Source organism: Erpetoichthys calabaricus, chromosome 12, assembly GCF_900747795.2.
Source record: "Erpetoichthys calabaricus chromosome 12, fErpCal1.3, whole genome shotgun sequence".
Lineage (NCBI taxonomy): Eukaryota > Metazoa > Chordata > Cladistia > Polypteriformes > Polypteridae > Erpetoichthys > Erpetoichthys calabaricus.
In genome coordinates this window covers 3,559,168-3,576,596 of record NC_041405.2, presented here as the reverse complement: position 1 = coordinate 3,576,596, position 17,429 = coordinate 3,559,168, and the positions used below count along the sequence as shown (strand labels likewise).

General features: G+C 45.3%; 1 protein-coding gene across 1 annotated transcript in view; it reads left to right on the top strand.

Moving 5' to 3' along the window:
- LOC114661721 (integrin alpha-M-like) overlaps nucleotides 1-17,429 on the top strand; it is a 59,397-nt gene that overhangs the window by 36,889 nt on the left and 5,079 nt on the right. Inside the window, exons 17-25 of the mRNA XM_028814886.2 lie at nucleotides 716-867; nucleotides 1,024-1,155; nucleotides 5,100-5,173; nucleotides 5,547-5,688; nucleotides 5,791-5,901; nucleotides 8,293-8,372; nucleotides 9,644-9,730; nucleotides 11,593-11,671; nucleotides 11,777-11,878. Coding sequence (XP_028670719.1) covers nucleotides 716-867; nucleotides 1,024-1,155; nucleotides 5,100-5,173; nucleotides 5,547-5,688; nucleotides 5,791-5,901; nucleotides 8,293-8,372; nucleotides 9,644-9,730; nucleotides 11,593-11,671; nucleotides 11,777-11,878 — 959 coding nt within the window. The remainder of the gene's footprint in view (nucleotides 1-715; nucleotides 868-1,023; nucleotides 1,156-5,099; nucleotides 5,174-5,546; nucleotides 5,689-5,790; nucleotides 5,902-8,292; nucleotides 8,373-9,643; nucleotides 9,731-11,592; nucleotides 11,672-11,776; nucleotides 11,879-17,429) is intronic.

Sequence of the window (17,429 nt, the reverse complement as noted above, 5' to 3'; positions counted from 1 at the left end):
TATAGTGCCTTTGTCTGTCCGACACTCTGTTTGTCATTCCGTATAGACAGATTGTCTGTGTGTTTGTCTTATAGAGCATTTGTCTGTCTGTCTGTCTCAATGTATTTCTGTCTGTCATACAGCACCTTTTGTCTGTCTTATCTATCTGTCCGTCATATAGCGCCTTTGTCTGTCAGATAGACACTCTGTCTGTCAGACCATATAGACAGACAAATAAAGGCACTATATAGGCTGGTCCAGATCTAATTATGCAATTTTCATTATGCTGTAACTTAAGTTTATTACATAGAGAATTCACAGCATCTGCCCTGAACAGAGAGATTTCACTTAAAATTCTTTTTGTTGCTGATTGATGGCAGCACCTGCCATGCATTCCAAAATGGCAGGGAGACGGTTGTCAGTCGAACAGTTGCAGAATTAGATCTGGACCACCCTGTATGACAGAGAGACGGACAGACAGACCCTGCCGGTCACATGGTGCATCTGTCTGTCTGTCACAATGTATTTTTGCCTGTCATTTAGCACCTTTTCTCTTTGTGTCTGTCTGTCTGTCTGTCTGTCTGTCTGTCTGTCATCTTACTCTCAGGACCACCGCCTTAAACAATACCCTCTGTGTTTCACTTTTTAAAGATGTCTCCTCTGCCAAATACAGTAAAGAATGCTCAGTATGCTTTTGTACGAACTAAAAGTTGTTGTTTCCTTATTTGATTCCCAGGCCAGCTTTCCGCCAGCATTAACTACACGCTCTCCGTTGATGCAAAGAGGACCCGGCCGAGAGCGCAGTTTCCTAACAAAAGTCAACATATAAATGCAGTAGTGAGCACAGCTAAACAAAACCCATGCCAAGATCATTCAATATCTGTAACGGTGAGCATCCGTCATGGCCTAACATTCTAAAATATTTTCTCATTTTCCTCTATAAATGCTGGGATTTTGTAAATTTGTCAGCCTGACATTGGGAAAGTGGCACCAGCTCCACCTCCCTTCCCCTTCCTCAGCTGGTCTTCTCCTTGTCTGTTCCAGATGTGTCCTGAAGATTCGCTGACTCCTGTGGATGTTGAATTGAAGTTCATGTTTCTCGGTGACCGCAGTCCAGATAACCGATTTTCCAGTCCTATTCTGGATCAAGAGAATCCAACCAGTGATACTGCTGAGGTAAGACTGGCATAAATTACTTCAGAGGAGGCACAGGGAGGAGTACCAGTCCTCCATCGTTATGGGCTCTGCATCTTCATTATAGAACAAGTGAGGGAATATGAAACAAAATGTAAGGAGAACTGAAGTGACAGGAATGTTCAAAAGGCCTCGCAGAGTAGATACAGTGCATCCAGAAAGTATTCCCAGCGCCTCACTTTTTCCACATTTTGTTATGTTACAGCCTTATTCCAAAATGGATTAAATTCATTTTTTTCCTCAGAATTCTGCACACAACACCCCATAATGACAACGTGAAAAAAGTTTACTTGAGATTTTTGCAAATTTTATTAAAAATAAAAAAATTGACAAATCCCATGTCCATAAGTATTCACAGCCTTTGCCATGAAGCTCCAAATTGAGCTCAGGTGCCTCTTGTTTCCCCTGATCATCCTTGAGATGTTTCTGCAGCTTCATTGGAGTCCACCTGTGGTAAATTCAGTTGACTGGACATGATTTGGAAAGGCACACACCTGTCTATAGAAGGTCCCACAGTTGACAGTTCATGTCAGAGCACAAACCAAGCATGAAGTCAAAGGAATTGTCTGTAGACCTCCGAGACAGGATTGTCTCGAGGTACAAATCTGGGGAAGGTTACAGAAACATTTCTGCTGCTTTGAAGGTCCCAATGAGCACAGTGGCCTCCATCATCTGTAAGTGGAAGAAGTTCGAAACCACCAGGACTCTTCCTAGAGCTGGCCAGCCATCTAAACTGAGCGATCGGGGGAGAAGGGCCTTAGTCAGGGAGGTGACCAAGAACCCGATGGTCACTCTGTCAGAGCTCCAGAGGTCCTCTGTGGAGAGAGGAGAACCTTCCAGAAGGACAACCATCTCTGCAGCAATCCACCAATCAGGCCTGTATGGTAGAGTGGCCAGATGGAAGCCACTCCTTAGTAAAAGGCACATGGCAGCCCAACTGGAGTTTGCCAAAAGGCACCTGAAGGAACTCTCAGACCATGAGAAAGAAAATTCTCTGGTCTGATGAGACAAAGATTGAACTCTTTGGTGTGAATGCCAGGCGTCACGTTTGGAAGAAACCAGGCACCGCTCATCACCAGGCCAATACCATCCCTACAGTGAAGCATGGTGGTGGCAGCATCATGCTGTGGGGACTGGGAGACTAGTCAGGATAAAGGGAAAGATGACTGCAGCAATGTACAGAGACATCCTGGATGAAAACCTGCTCCAGAGCGCTCTTGACCTCAGACTTGGGTGACGGTTCATCTTTCAGCAGGACAATGTCCCTAAGCACACAGCCAAGATATCAAAGGAGTGGCTTCAGGACAACTCTGTGAATGTCCTTGAGTGGCCCAGCCAGAGCCCAGACTTGAATCTGATTGAACATCTCTGGAGAGATCTTAAAATGGCTGTGCACCGACGCTTCCCATCCAACCTGACAGAGCTTGAGAGGTGCTGCAAAGAGGAATGGGCCAAACTGGCCAAGGATAGGTGTGCCAAGCTTGTGGCATCATATTCAACAAGACTTGAGGCTGGAATTGCTGCCAAAGGGGCATCGACAAAGTATTGAGCAAAGGCTGTGAATACTTATGGACATGGGATTTCTCAATTTTTTTATTTTTAATAAATTTGCAAAAACCTCAAGTAAACTTTTTTCACGTTGTCATTATGGGGTGTTGTGTGTAGAATTCTGAGGAAAAAAATGAATTTAATCCATTTTGGAATAAGGCTGTAACAGAACAAAATGTGGAAAAAGTGATGTGCTGTGAATACTTTCTGGATGTACTGTAGATGGACAGAAGGGAAAGGAGCTCAGCAACAGACAAATGTCAATGGGGGAGCACAAGGCAAGGGGGTTCAGGTACCTTCACACAGTCCTCTTGTTAAATCAGAAAACACAAAACGATGGAGAAAAATGAAGTGACAGGAATGTCCCAAGTGAGAATGGCACAGGAATCTCCTCCTCTCAATCTGAAATATGCGAGAGACAGAAATGGCCAAGGTTTACTGCTATGGATACAGAGGTCAGAGGTGACTCTACTCCTTTGGGCCTTTGAGCGAGACCCTTAGCCTGCAATTGCTCTGTCCCGGGTATGAGGTTAATCTGCATCCAGCCCTGCTTGTAGGCCCTCCAACCTGCAGGGAAAAACCTGGGGGCTGGTGGCGGAATTGGCACCCCGGCCACCATAAAAAACATCACACTGGTTCCACACCATCTGAACTTGTGTGGTGCTGACTTATCACGCGTCGCATGGCTGCACTCGGGTCCTAATCTGCGACCCTGAGGCGGTTTGTGATGTTGTGGGGGTGGCAATGCGCTGCATCAGTACTACTCCTAACCTCTTCCTCCTCCTCCTCATCAATGAGGGAGAAGGCACAGCTGAGATTTTCTTAACTGATCGCTGTGCTTACAGAGGTTAGTTGCAACATCGAAAGGTGGCTGACAGCATCCCCGAGGTTTTTCAAGTTACTTCATAAACAAATACTTTATACCAGTTCAAATATTTAGGCTTTGGACTTCAAACCTTGAGCAGTAGTTTTCCTGAGGGAAGGGGGTGGGGGCTATTCAGGGACTTAAGCCCCTGATCTTTGAGAGCCTCCATCATTCTTCAGTCTGACCTCCATGTACGACTCGCACCACAATGAGAGGGGAGGCCGATCACATGATACCTGCTTAAGCTTACCGCACACCTGACCCGGAGGTTGTGGGTTCAAATCCCACTGCTGACACAATGGGACCAAGAGCAGGTCGCGTGACCTCCCTGAGCTCCAATTGAATCTGAAACAGTGAAGGTACAGTAGCTCTGGATTAAGAAGATCTTGGGTAGGAAAGATTCCAGAGGTTTCAAGGTCTGACTGGTTCAGCGAGTCGATCATGGCACGGGACAGTGGCAATCGGTTAAGTAGACATGCAAGTAAGAATTACACTAAATTAAATTTAAAACGGATCAGTCCATGTTTAACTCGTTTTACTCGCTGATCACAGCTCAAAATGTTAAATGGTGATAAGACATGCAAGTACTTAGACAGATGAAAGGCACAATATAATTAACAAATCTTGAAAAGCACAATATTAGAGATAGATAGTAAAGGCACTATACAATACATACTGCATGTATGACAGAAACCATATAATAGACCAATAGATATGAAAGGCTATTTAATAGATGCAAAATATTTAGTATAGTAGGTAGGATTACACAAATAGAGAGGGTTATGTGAAGAGTATTTGACAGCATTTGGTATAGTCGGCAGGATCACTCATAGACTACATATGTACTATAAATAGGTAGGTAGTAAACGGCACTATATAGCTGATAGATTGCATTTGGTTTAGATGGACAGATTAAAGGCGCTATATAATTGATTTCTTCATTATTATGATTACATTTTTATTGATATGCTGAAAATACAGAGCCCAGTCCAGCCAATTAAAAGCCAATAATAAACACCATAGATAGTCAAAGGTGCTCTATGAGCGAGAGAGGGGGGGAGAGATATGAAAATCACTATATCATAGATAGATAGTGAAAGGCACTATACAGTCAATACATAGACCTGAAAGGCACTATACAATAGAGACATGGGGCAGGTGTTATACAAGACAAGTAGAGGAAGGCTCTGAAGTAAAAACAGATACATGGATATCTAATTTTAAATATTAGAGATATCACAGGACTGATGTAATAAAATACGACGACGGGTGGATTTGCCACTCAAGTAAGAGTTTCACTGCACTCGTCCTCATCAGCCTGCACTAAACTGCTGCCGTTTCCATTATAAATGGCGCTATGCCCCTCTTCACAGTGGGTTTTGTGTTTAGTTAAGCTGCTAACATGTCACAAAGCAAGATGTGAAGGTCATCTGGGCACCTGAGCCAGTGACGTGATGCCCCCCAATGACCGCTGAAGTAACTACCGAGTGTAAGGAACGTCTTTCTCTTTCAGCTGAACTTTGAGCAAAACTGCGGCGAGGACAAAGAGTGTAAAGACTTTCTGCGGCTCTCCTTCAACTTCTCGGGGTACAATTCTTTTTGTTCCTTCCTTTGAGCTCCTAAAACGCTTTTAACTGCCAGCAGCTTCCCTCTTCTACTAAATCTAAGAGCTTAACTGGAGAATTTAGGAAATCACACACAGGAATTCCACCGCCTCGTATCTGCTTGGGGGGTCCCACCGCTGCTTACCTGTGCCGACGCCAGGCTGTGTTCAGGCCGAGGTGATGACTTGGCTTACGGTGCCACAGACCTCTGCTGGCATCAGGTTAGACCAGCTTGTGCGTCATGCTGCTGTTATCTTTTGTACAAATCTAACTATCCTGAAAAGGAAGTCCGCATCTTGATGCGTCTCGAGGAAGTGGAAGGAAGTCCCCATTAACTGACGCTCCTTCCCAAACAGGGCCTCCTACATCGGGGTGGGCATATCCACAGTCCTCAACCTGACCGTCTCCATTCAGAATGACCATGAAGACTCCTACAACACTGAGGTCGCTTTCCTGTACCCCCGTGGCCTCTCCTACCGGCGTATCACGCTTCTGCAGGTGAGACGTCTCTCTACGACTCCTCCATACCTTTGTGGCTATGCGGGTATTAAACCTTTTAATTGAGCCTTCTGTGTTTTATTTTTCTTTCTTATTCACCAGACGAACAGCAGAATGACCATCCGCTGCGACTCGGCCCCAAGCAAAGATGAGGATCTGTTTCGATTGAGCACTTGCGCCATCAACAAGCCCATCTTCCGCTCTCTTTCCAAGGTAACCGGCTTGTCCCGAGGGTGATACCCAGAGGGAGTGGGATGAGGACATCTTAAAAATACACTTTACCGGCACATTGACATAACCACATGGCTGACAGGACCATACACTGAGTGACGGGGAGGACTCAAGCGACAACCTCCTGCTTCACAGCCCACCAGCATAGCCACTAGACCACCTAGAATGCTTAACTTTTCAGCTCTCAACGGCAAATCGGCAGCACCTCAGAAGGCGAAAAACAGTGAAGTTGGTGAATTTCAAGAATGCGACTGATCAGGCGAATTTAAAACACTCGATTAGAAAGGGGCGAGCGGCTTTGATGGGACCGTTTGATGAAACATCAACAGGGACGTGCGGTCACCATCATGAAAAGTCAAAATACTAATAATGATAACATAAAATAAACGTGTCCACTGGTCTGTGCTATAAAGTTGTTTTCTTATGATTCCAATAATTGTGATCATTTTTATAGTCAAAATCGCTGAATTTGCACATTACCTGTTCAAATACACGGGAGAAACGTGAGGTGCGGCAGCGACGAGACAACCGAACCTCTTTTTTGTGCACCACTCTATACTTTCATTTGTATTGAATGAGTTTGAATTGTGGAATCGCAACGGCAAATTGAGAACACACGGAGGGTGAGGAGCAAATGCGCTCTCTCTGCTCTCTCGTCATCATTTCTTAGCCATATATGCGCCTTACCTGTCTATGTGTGTGTAAAGAATGATGACGAGATATGAAACATCACCAGTAGTCCATGTGCAGGCCGGCTGACAACTGAATAGTCAATAAGCGACTCTTTGGGGTTCATAGATTTGTGAATCTCACTCTGAAGGAGTCACCAGCCATGAACCTCACCGCACGTCACTGAACATCACAGGGTCTGGGGTGGGACAGCAAACTTCTGCACGGACAGAAAATTGTTAGTTGTGGCAGGTGGATACACCTGGAGGGCTACTGTATTCACTGATTGTATTTTTTGTTCATATCATTTACATATTTTCCTTTCATAACAGGATTATTGTAATGTTCGTTTTTGCATTATGGCGCACCAAGCGTCCCGACTTTAAAGTCTGTGCCTGAATGTCGTCCACGTGGAGTCTGCACGTTCTCTTTTGTTTTCTGCGTGGGTTTTCCTCCAACATTCGAAAAGAGACGCTGGTTATGCTGATTGGCAATGCCACATTGGCTCATGTGTGGCACTGCTAGGGACTGGCACCTCTGGCCAGGGCTGCTCCCTGCTTGGCATTCAGTTTTTTTGTGACGTGTCACCAAGTATGCAATTTGCCCTTAAGATGAAAGAATTCTGCTGTATCTGCTTCACCAATAAATAACTTTTTTGAGAATCCGGAAGACCCGGATGAAGTCCCCACATGGACTCCTCTGCTCAAAACTCCCTGGGCCTGTGGCAGTAAGACGTATCCTTAAGTCCTCCGGTATGCTTGGTTGCTCACTGATTTTTTTGAAAAAATATATTTCACGGGTTTGTATCTTGTAAAATAAATAGACCTTGACACGCTGCAAGAACTGAGATTTTGGTAACCCAGAAGTGTACAGGATGACTCCAAAACAGAACTGAAATCAAAGTGGGAAGTTGCCTTACTTTTAAGGCAGGTCGGCAGAAGTGACGTCATCGTTCATTGGGCCCGGAACCGGAAGTGCAGTCTTTGGGCCCCTGACCAGCCAACTCCCCACCTCACACCACAAGAACCAGAAGTCACATCATTGGGGAACCCCAGAACCGGAAGTCCCATCCTCTTGCGGCCAGAACCGGACGTGAGGTCATCTGAATCAGGCAGAGTTTCCTGTGTCTGGTCTGCAGAGATAAAAGAGAGAGGTTTACAGCACCCCGCCAACCCCTGGCCTGGCATGGAATTACCTTCTTTTGGTCCTTCTAGTTGCCTCCCATGCACATGTGTATGACAATCTGTAAGCCTTGGGTTACTCCTATTATGTAACGCCATGCAACATTCTAAAATCCAGTTCATTGTCACAGGGGGCTTGACTCCATTGGATAGGAATCCGTCCAGAATGGGTCACCCATCTGTTACAGAGGTCACACACACACAGTGTCGGGTGTATTCAGATGTTGGAGGAAAACCAAAGTCCCGGAAAGACCACCCATCCCATGCAGATGTAGAGAGAAAATGAAAGCTCTACATGGTCAACAGGACACTGTCTCTGTGAGCCGGCACCACCATGCAGCTTCCATCTTTATGATATTCAGTGTTTTTTAGATGATTTACACAGGCAGTAATCTGCAAGTTCATCTAAAACAGACAAGACCCTGCCCATGGGTGAATATTCTGCGGTTGTCTTGTCTTTTCTTACCCACACTATGGTGGCCTGCTGCATTTTCCTGCTCTCATGTCTTTGTCTCCTCCTCAGGCTGTATTTGTGGCCACTTTTGATGTCGATGGAAACAGCGAGTTTGATCCCAGGGTGAACATTTCTGCCACTGCACTCAGGTAACCTCTCACTCCGTGTCTGAAGGGCTGTAGTTGAGGCTGTACGAGAAGGGTGCTAATTTAATGGAGGGCATGGCAATGCTGGGCGTCTGGTGGGTACATGGGAGCTGAGGAGTTTTTGGGGATTCATGATGGAGATTGACATCTAGAGACCAGTTTAGTTGTAGTAGTGCACTCAGTGGATGGATAGGAGGCTGAAGTCGAATCTGTCCTGGGCACCAAGAAGCGGGACTCATCCGTTACTGTATGTAGGCTGAATATGAACACTGCAACTGAATAGTCGCTCAGATCCCTGAAACAAAAAGGACCCAAAATTAAGACACACATGTAAATTGAGGTGCATCTTCAATAAATCAGACTTCTAGAGACATGAGATTAGTGGTACGCTAAACATGGAAGCTTCAATTTCGGGTGAGCAGAAAAGCATTTCAAAAACTGGGACCCCTAAAGACTGGGATAATGCAGCCTGGTCTGCCAAATCTCAATGTTCTGCTGAGGCACACGGATGGTATGGTCAGAATTTGGCACCAGCATCAGGAATTCATGCACCCAACTTGTCTTGGGTCAACAATCCAGCCTGTGGCATGTAATGGTATGAGGAATTTTTACTTGGCACAATGTGGGCCGTTATTACCCCATCAACCATCCCCTGAATGCCTCGGACTATTCCGAGTATTGTGGGCATCTCCTTCATGGCCACGAATTGACCCGACTTCTAATGACCACGTCCAGTATGACGATGCACTGGGACACAAAGAACAACGGGTTGCGTGAACGTGACCAGGAGTTGGGTGGTCTTCCCAGTCACTGGATCTGAATCCAATGTGTGACGTGGCGGGATGGGAGATTGGCAGCGGAAACCGTGTGATGAAATCCTGTCGACATGGACCAGAATCTCAACTTTGTGGGTTCTATGCCAGCATGAACTGAGGCTGTTTTGAGAGCAAAAGGAGGCCTTGCCCCTTTTTAGTATAAGTGGTCCTAATCCATTTCCTCAGTGACTGTACATATAGCTGATCTCTTTCTAATTCCTTTTCTAGCTTTTATGTCTACAGTTTGCACAGCCCTGCTTATGACGTGAGCTGTGCTGCTCAAAATATGCATCTAAATTTGAAGTCCCCTCTTCCTTTTAACTGTGTCTCATGCATGATATATATAGTGTATGTGGTGCATGTGTATGTTTAGATAAACATTTATACACACAGACACACACATCTGCTAAGTGCTGTATGCTGTCTCTGATTCTGTGCTTTATTTCTTCCGACCTGCAGCAGCAACAAGGAGAGAATCACAAATGAGAGCCGCTTCTCCAAAGAGATTCCCGTGAAATTTGCTGTCAACATCCTCGTAAGAAACAAGTAAGTCCCCAAACATGGGCTTCTGCAGTGTCCCTGTGACGCATGGCTAACGGAGCTCGGCCTCAGGCACATCGTAAAGTCTCTTTGTGCGCCCAAAGCCAACTTTGATTTTGTGACTGTGCTGCCATCTAGAGAATTCGGTAAGCTACTGCAGCTCAAGCTTTCCTCTGATCATTTCTCAATCTAGGACTTGAAGGAGAAGCTGGCAATTGCCAAAATTTCTTTTACCCTTTCCATAACCCTCTTTATGTGCGTACGTCTATCAGGGTTACAAAGTTGTGTATATATATTGTGGCCAGTAAGGGGGCGCCACTGAGCCCCAAACTGCAGACACAACTACTGTACCTCCGACTTGGTCCTCAGTTACTAAAAGGTTTTTCATTTACACACACAATGTACCTTTTGTAGGCTTCTTTTTCCAAATGCCCAGCACAAACAGAACATTTCTTTTTCTTTGCGTTCTCCTCCACTCCTCCCAGTTGATTGTCTCCCAGCACCTATTCCCTGGGACAAAGGGGGGTGGGGGGCTCTCTTTTAATTTCTCATCCAGGAGTACTTTTGGCACGCCATCTGTTGCCTCCGGAGAGCACTTTGGTGTCAGGCAGGACCACAATGGCCCTTTTACTGTTAATATCTGATGGCTCACTCTGGTGGACCCCACAGAACCTGACAGGGCAGCCCCATGGGGCCACAAGTCTCATACTGCGGCTTGCCAGATGGGACGCTGCCACCCAGTGTATGAGGGGAAGCTCTGCTTGTAGCAGGCAGCCAATTGGTGTCCTGTCCTTCCGGCCTCCCAAATTCCAAACACTGTGTCCCGGTGTGGCTTCTGGGATGCCAGCCCTGGTGTAGTTGCTGCTGTGGCACCCTTCCATGTCCACATCCTGGTATTTTGCCACTTTATAATGGCCTCCTGGCCAGGCAAGAGCAGCACGGTCCATCCCGACTGAGATGCCAGATGCCAGTCTGTCCTTTATTATATTGTAATGGATGGCATGCAGGGGCTGGCAGTTCCTTTCCTTTCCAAGACCAGATGGCTACTGGGCAGGAAGAATGGCAGGGCATTCTCCATTTTACCCAGCTTGGCCGAAGATGCCAATACAGAAGGGAGTACGCTGTCACCTTGGCAAGAATGAACTGAGAATCACTACCCAGCCGAGATTCCAGTGTGATGAAAGGACAGGGGGAGACAACCTGTCGGGGTCACATGCTAGGTGGCAGCATCCCTGGGCAATGCTACCCATACAGACACCCACAAGGCATTAGAGTAGGTAGAATTTTATTTGGCTTACTGGGATCATTGGTTCCACAGGGCAGCCTTGTTGAGGTCCGTGGGGGCCTACAGGGGGTGCTGCAGGCATTTAGACTTCCATATGCCCCAGAAGTGCTTCCTGCAACCCATGCCCTTGCCCCGGATGTACCCACAGGCCTTGATGAGGCAGAGCGGCTTCTTTTACCACAGACAAGTTGGAGTTGTGTGATAAAAGGACAAAGCCCACCTGGAGAAGAGGAAGGGCAGAGAAAAGGGGAAGGAGAAGAGTCAAGTTGTGTTTATACCCTGTCAAAGCCTTTTGTGGAAATAAACCTTTATTGTTGAACCGGGACTTATTATGGTGGTTGTGTGAGGAGTATGGGGTGCTGCAATGCCCCCTGGTGGGCACAGTATATACATTTAATACTTCAAGGGCACACTTTTCATTAAATGTTACAGTGTGAGGCTGTGAGTAAAAGTGACAATGACAATAAAGATCTATCTATCTATCTAAACTGCGCTGTCAGTCAGTTAAAGTTAGGTTAGGGGCACCACATGATTTCTTGCCCCCTTTAAATTCTTCTTTTTATTTTTTTTTGTTCCTCCAAAGGCCTGAAGATTCGACAAAATACGTCAACTTCTCGTTAGCACGGGAGGACATGCAGCGTGCTGTGGAGCACCACTATGAGGTACTGTAGGCTGAAGCAGCCATCTCAAAGTCATCCTCCGGTACATTAAGTCTGCCGTGTTCCGCTAACACTTTTATTGTTCTTGTTTTCCTTGGTGCTCTGCAGGTGGGCAATCTTGGACAAAGGCAGGTGCCTGTCAATCTAACAGTGAAGGTACCGGTCAAACTGGGACAAACCAACATCTGGAAGGGTCTGGATTTTGTACATGTGAGTTTTTTGCCGTGCTTTCCAATAAGGAGACACCACTAGTGGGCACCAAGTGATGAGGCTGCCAGTCCACCATTGATCTGCTAGTTTGTGTGTCATGCTACCTATAAGAATGTCATAGTGTAGTGACGAGTGGCACACTTTTAGCATGTCAACCAGTGAAGCCTTCATGTGAAGGACTGAACAAGCAGTGCCGTGACAAGCAAAGCCACATGTCACTTACCGCTACAGAGGTTGTCCTAAAGTGTCCTGGTCACTGTGACTTGGTTTCCACCTCCACTGTGGCCTCGGTCCACTTCCATTAGCCAGTATCAGGCAGTGGTAATCAAACACTGAATCCTGGGCCGCCACCAGTGGGTGACTATCGTTAATATTGCTAGTCAGTTGCGGTGGGCTGAGAAGTGTGTCACGCTCAAACCACTTTGTGCTGCTAAGATGCACACTGTCAATAGGATGGTGATTTATTTGTTTTTTCAGTGGGGATTCCAGGAGCAGTGCCAGCTGTGTCACCTGGGTGCCAGCCTTAGCCTGACCCACACACACTCGCAGGCAGAGACACGAAGCAAACAAATGAATAATGAATATATCAAATGAAAAATCCAATACAAACATCCAAAATCGAACAAACCTCCCCTTTCCCGGACCCGGACCCGGGAAGCGAACACCCAGGTCTCCTTACTGCGAGGCAGCAGTGCTACCCACTGCGCCACCTGGAAGAATATTCTGGAAATAAGTCTCCATGTGTCTGCAGTGAAAAAGAACCCATGGGAGCGTGGAGTAAACGCCGTAATGTGCACAATGGTGCGTTCGGTACGCCTTTTTGTAGAAAATGGACTGCATATTAAATTTCTTCATGACACATACTGCGGTCCTCTACGGTGATGTGAACGAGAGGCGTAAACGGAATTCATTTTACCGGTGAGGCACGAATTGTGGCTACCGAAAAGAACCGAGGTAAACGCAAAAGGGTGAACGAGTCTTAAGGAGGTAAAAAAACATTTAATTTACAGTACTGGGCAAACGTTTTAGGCAGGTGTGAAAAAATGCTGTAAACAAAGAATTCTTTCAGAAATATAAATAATGATTGTTTATTGTTATCAATTTACAAAATGCAAAGTGAGCGAACAAAAGAGAAATCTAAATCAAATCAATATTTGTTGTTCCTACCTTTTGCCTTCAAACCAGCATCAATTCTTATAGGTCCACTTGCACACAGTCAGGGATTTTGTCGGATTCTAGTCAGGTGCCTGATCAACCAATTCTACCAAACAGGTGCTAATGATCACCAATGTCACACGTAAGTTGAAACACAGTCATTAACTGAAACAGAAGCAGCTTCAAACTGGGTGAGGAACAGCCAAACTCTGCTACCAAGGTGAGGTTGTGGAAGACAGTTTCATGTCATGGCGCGATTGAGCACAGCAACAAGACACAAGGTAGTTCTACTGCATCAGCAAGGTCTCTCCCAGACAAAGATCTCAAAGCAGACTGGGGTTTCAAGATGTGCTGTTCAAGCTCTTTTGACGAAGCACAAAGAAACGGGCAACGTTGAGGATCGTAGACGCAGTGGTCGGCCAAGGAAACTTAGTGCAGCAGATGAAAGACGCATCAAGCTTATTACCCTTCGAAATCGGAAGATGTCCAGCAGTGCCATCAGCTCAGAACTGGCAGAAACCAGTGGGACCCAGGTACACCCATCTACTGTCCGGAGAAGTCTGGCCAGAAGTGGTCTTCATGGAAGAGTTGCAGCCAAAAAGCCATACCTCCAACGTGGAAACAAGGCCAAGCGACTCAAGTATGCATGAAAACATAGGAGCTGGGGTGCAGAAAATGGCAGCAGGTGCTCTGGACTGACGAGTCAAAATTTGAAATATTTGGCTGTATCAGAAGGCAGTTTGTTCGTCGAAGGGCTGGAGAGCGGTACAATAATGAGTGTCTGCAGAGAACAGTGAAGCATGGTGGAGGTTCCTTGAACATTTGGGGCTGCATTTCTGCAAACGGAGTTGGAGATTTGGTCAGGATTAATGGTGTTCTCAACGCTGAGAAATACAGGCAGATACTTGTCCATCATGCAATACCATCAGGGAGGCATATGATTGGCCCCAAATTTATTCTGCAGCAGGACAACGACCCCAAACATACAGCCAAAGTCATAAAGAACTATCTTCAGGGTAAAGAAGAAAAAGAAGTCCTGGAAGTGATGGTATGGCCCCCACAGAGCCCTGATCTCAACATCATCGAGTGTGTCTGGGATTACATGAAGAGACAGAAGGATGTGAGGAAGCCTACATCCACAGAAGATCTGGGGTTAGTTCTCCAAGATGTTTGGAACAACCTACCAGCCGAGTTCCTTCAAAAACTGTGTGCAAGTGTACCTAGAAGAATTGATGCTGTTTTGAAGGCACAGGGTGGTCACACCAAATATTGATTTGATTTCGATTTCTCTTTTGTTCATTCACTGTGTTTTGTTGATTTGATGAAAATAAATGATTAACACTTCCATTTTTGACAGCTTTCTTTGTTTGCAGCATTTTTTCACACCTGCCTAAAACTTTTGCACAGTACTGTACTTCCCAAAGAAAAATAAAAACTTGAAAAAAAAACTCCTTAGTGAGGTTCACGTCTCATAATTTGCAAAACTGGCTGCAAAATGAATTTTAGGGTCAATTTCACAAAGGCGCATGCAAGTTAAAACTTATCTGTTCCGTGCATCACTAGCTATGATATAATTGTTCGTAGGTTTTTGCTTCATTTAGGGTTACAAAGCTTTAGAAATTGATTCTTGTTCTTTATTTTTAAAGCAAGTAAGAACTGACAAAGTGAAATTTGGTTTCAGTCTCGTTTTCATAATTCATGTGACCGTGACGGTCGGGTTTGTCCCTTTCTAGTGAGGTGACACTATAAATATGGCTATGAGCCCCTTGTTTCTTATCCCTCACTAAATGAACAATGTTTTACTTCTGTCTTAGTGTGCAGTTTAGCTTGATCTCATGTAGGATTGTTTTGATGGACTTTCTCGACTTCTAGTTATCATCTTTTGAGCTCAGTCCTTTCCTTCCCGTGTTGCCAGTTTTGTTTGCACTTTTTTGGACTTTGAGTTTTGCCCGCCTTTGACGGCGTTGTCTTCAGCGTTAATCATTTCCTGGCTCCTTCCCTCTCCCAATAATCCTCGGACACATCCAAGAGTCCATAACGTTTGTGTATTCTGTCATTCTGCGTCGGTTAAGGAAACGTCTACGTGTTCTTGGGTCTCCCGTATGTCTTGCAGGATGAGGTGCAGAGTGGGAGTGCGGCCCACTGCAGGCTGAATGATGGGCTTCTCTCCTTTTGACATTTTAATTTCATTTCCCCACTTAGATTTTTAACTTCACACTGCAAGCCACAAATTTTGCCGTAAATGTCTCATCTTGAGTTCACTGAGTCGCGTGTATGGTGTGTGGTGGTGTCACAGTTTTTTTATTGGTCTTGCCTCTGGATTTTAATAATAATAATTCTTTATATTTATATATAGCGCTTTTCTCACTACTCAAAGCGCTCAGCAATTGCAGATTAAGGGCCCAACAGAGCAGAGTCCCTATTGGCATTTACGGGATTCGAACCGGCGACCTTCCGATTGATAGTGCAGACCCCTAGCCTCAGAGCAGGTCCTGTGCTCTTTCTTTCACTTATTTTATCTTCCTTTATTAATGTTTACATAATTGTGTGTTTATCCCGCTTACAACTTTAGTTCAAGAGATTCGAGAAGTCTGTTGTCATATGCACAGTAAAAATAACCCTGTGGTTCACACCATGCAATGAAATTCTTACTGTGCCAGTCTCCCTTACACCAGACAATGAATTTGATAGAAGTTAACCTAAAAGAGATAATCAAAAAATACAAAACAAGAAATTAAGCACAATCATTGGAGCTGATGTCAAAGTGCTTTTGGCGGTGGTAGGATGAGACCCTTAACTAATCTGTGATTCCCAGTTGCTCTGCCAGCGCCTATCCAGTATACCGGGGCTCCCACTTCAGATGGGCCCGCTGCCGAGGCAATCGAATCATTTTATATGCCGACCCACCCATCTTGTGCCCTTACCCTCATCATCTTTTTGTTTCAATCTGTTGAATTTTGTTCTTTTTTTTTCTTGTTTTAGAGTTTTTAAAATTAGATTTGTGGTTTCGACTCTAATTTTGTGAAGCTTGTTTTTAAAATCCCGCTATTTTTGAAACTAGTAATGTTTTTTCTTTCTCTCTTTTCCTCTTCCTTAAATTTAGTTACATTTTGGATGTTTAGCCTTCTTTTTTAGCCAGGAGTATGGCAGTTCCCTCCCTTTTTGGCATTGCCTTTGAGACAATTTCGTAATGGAAAGAGAGAGCGAGTTCTACATAACAGGCTCCCTTGTAGTGAGAGGTCGCTTCACTGGGAGGAGTTCTTTCAGACAGAGGAACTAAACAAGGGCTCTTTTGTTATCCTAAGGCTCACAGATTTCAAGTCCTGCCCTTTGCTATCTCAGGGAGGATGAGTGTGAGAGATGGCCGTCATTCTGAACAAATTCCTATGCGAGTGGATTCTTGACCTGGGTACACATGAGGCAGGAGCGACAGTAGCAGGGAGACAAATGGAGGGAGAGGGGGAGAGCAAACCCTCTCCTGTGTAGGAAGTGCCCACAGTTACCTGTCCGATTGGTCACTGACTATATGTATGTATGTATGTGTGTGATTAATAGATATACTAGGGGGGCAAGCCCTCCTGGCACCTTTGGCATCCCAGTTGCGGCCAGTTTGCCGCTTGCGTTGTGAAGAAGGGGGGCTGAGCGCACCCCAAGGAGATGCAGTCGCTCCTCCGAAACCCCCTCTTAAACGCTGATACAATGGGAAACAAATACAGTTTTGGTTTCTTTTACCTCCTCTTTGCTCGATCAGCTGCTTCCATGACGCATAATGTGTGTCTCGTGCGGTGCTTCAAGCCTGTACAGCAGCTGTCCTACTCTTTGTCTTTTATTTCCGGCCCCAGGCCTGGTTAAATCTCGTTGCACAAAGTCTCGTTTTGCGTGACGCGAGTTCTTGATATTTTTTAGTTTATAATTTAAAAATGGAATAAGGATCTGAAAATCTAACCTCACATTAAAGTTTGATAAATTCTGAAAAGAATGATACCAAACATATATGTGTAGGTTTTAAACCGTGACAAAAAGGTGACATAAAATCGTTGCACTTTTAGGCTTAGGATTTTATATATAGAGAGTATTTATTTATTCATATACTAACCACCCCTTGTGGCTCCTACCGCATAGTAGTGAAACAGGACAGTAAGGGGGGTCCCGCCTGGCTCTCCGCTCCTGACGTCGCACTTCCTCCACCCCTCAGCCTGCAGGCTCTGCCTCAGATTAGCACAAATATATCACTCCTGAAAGTGAACTATGATACTTACCGCAATGAGAGAAGTTCAAAAATCAACCGGAATGTTCAAGCAAATTATAGAAAAAAAACCTGATCTAAATCCGTTAAGTAGTTCTTTCATGAAAAACAGACAGGCAGACAGACAGACAGACAGACAGACACTGGATT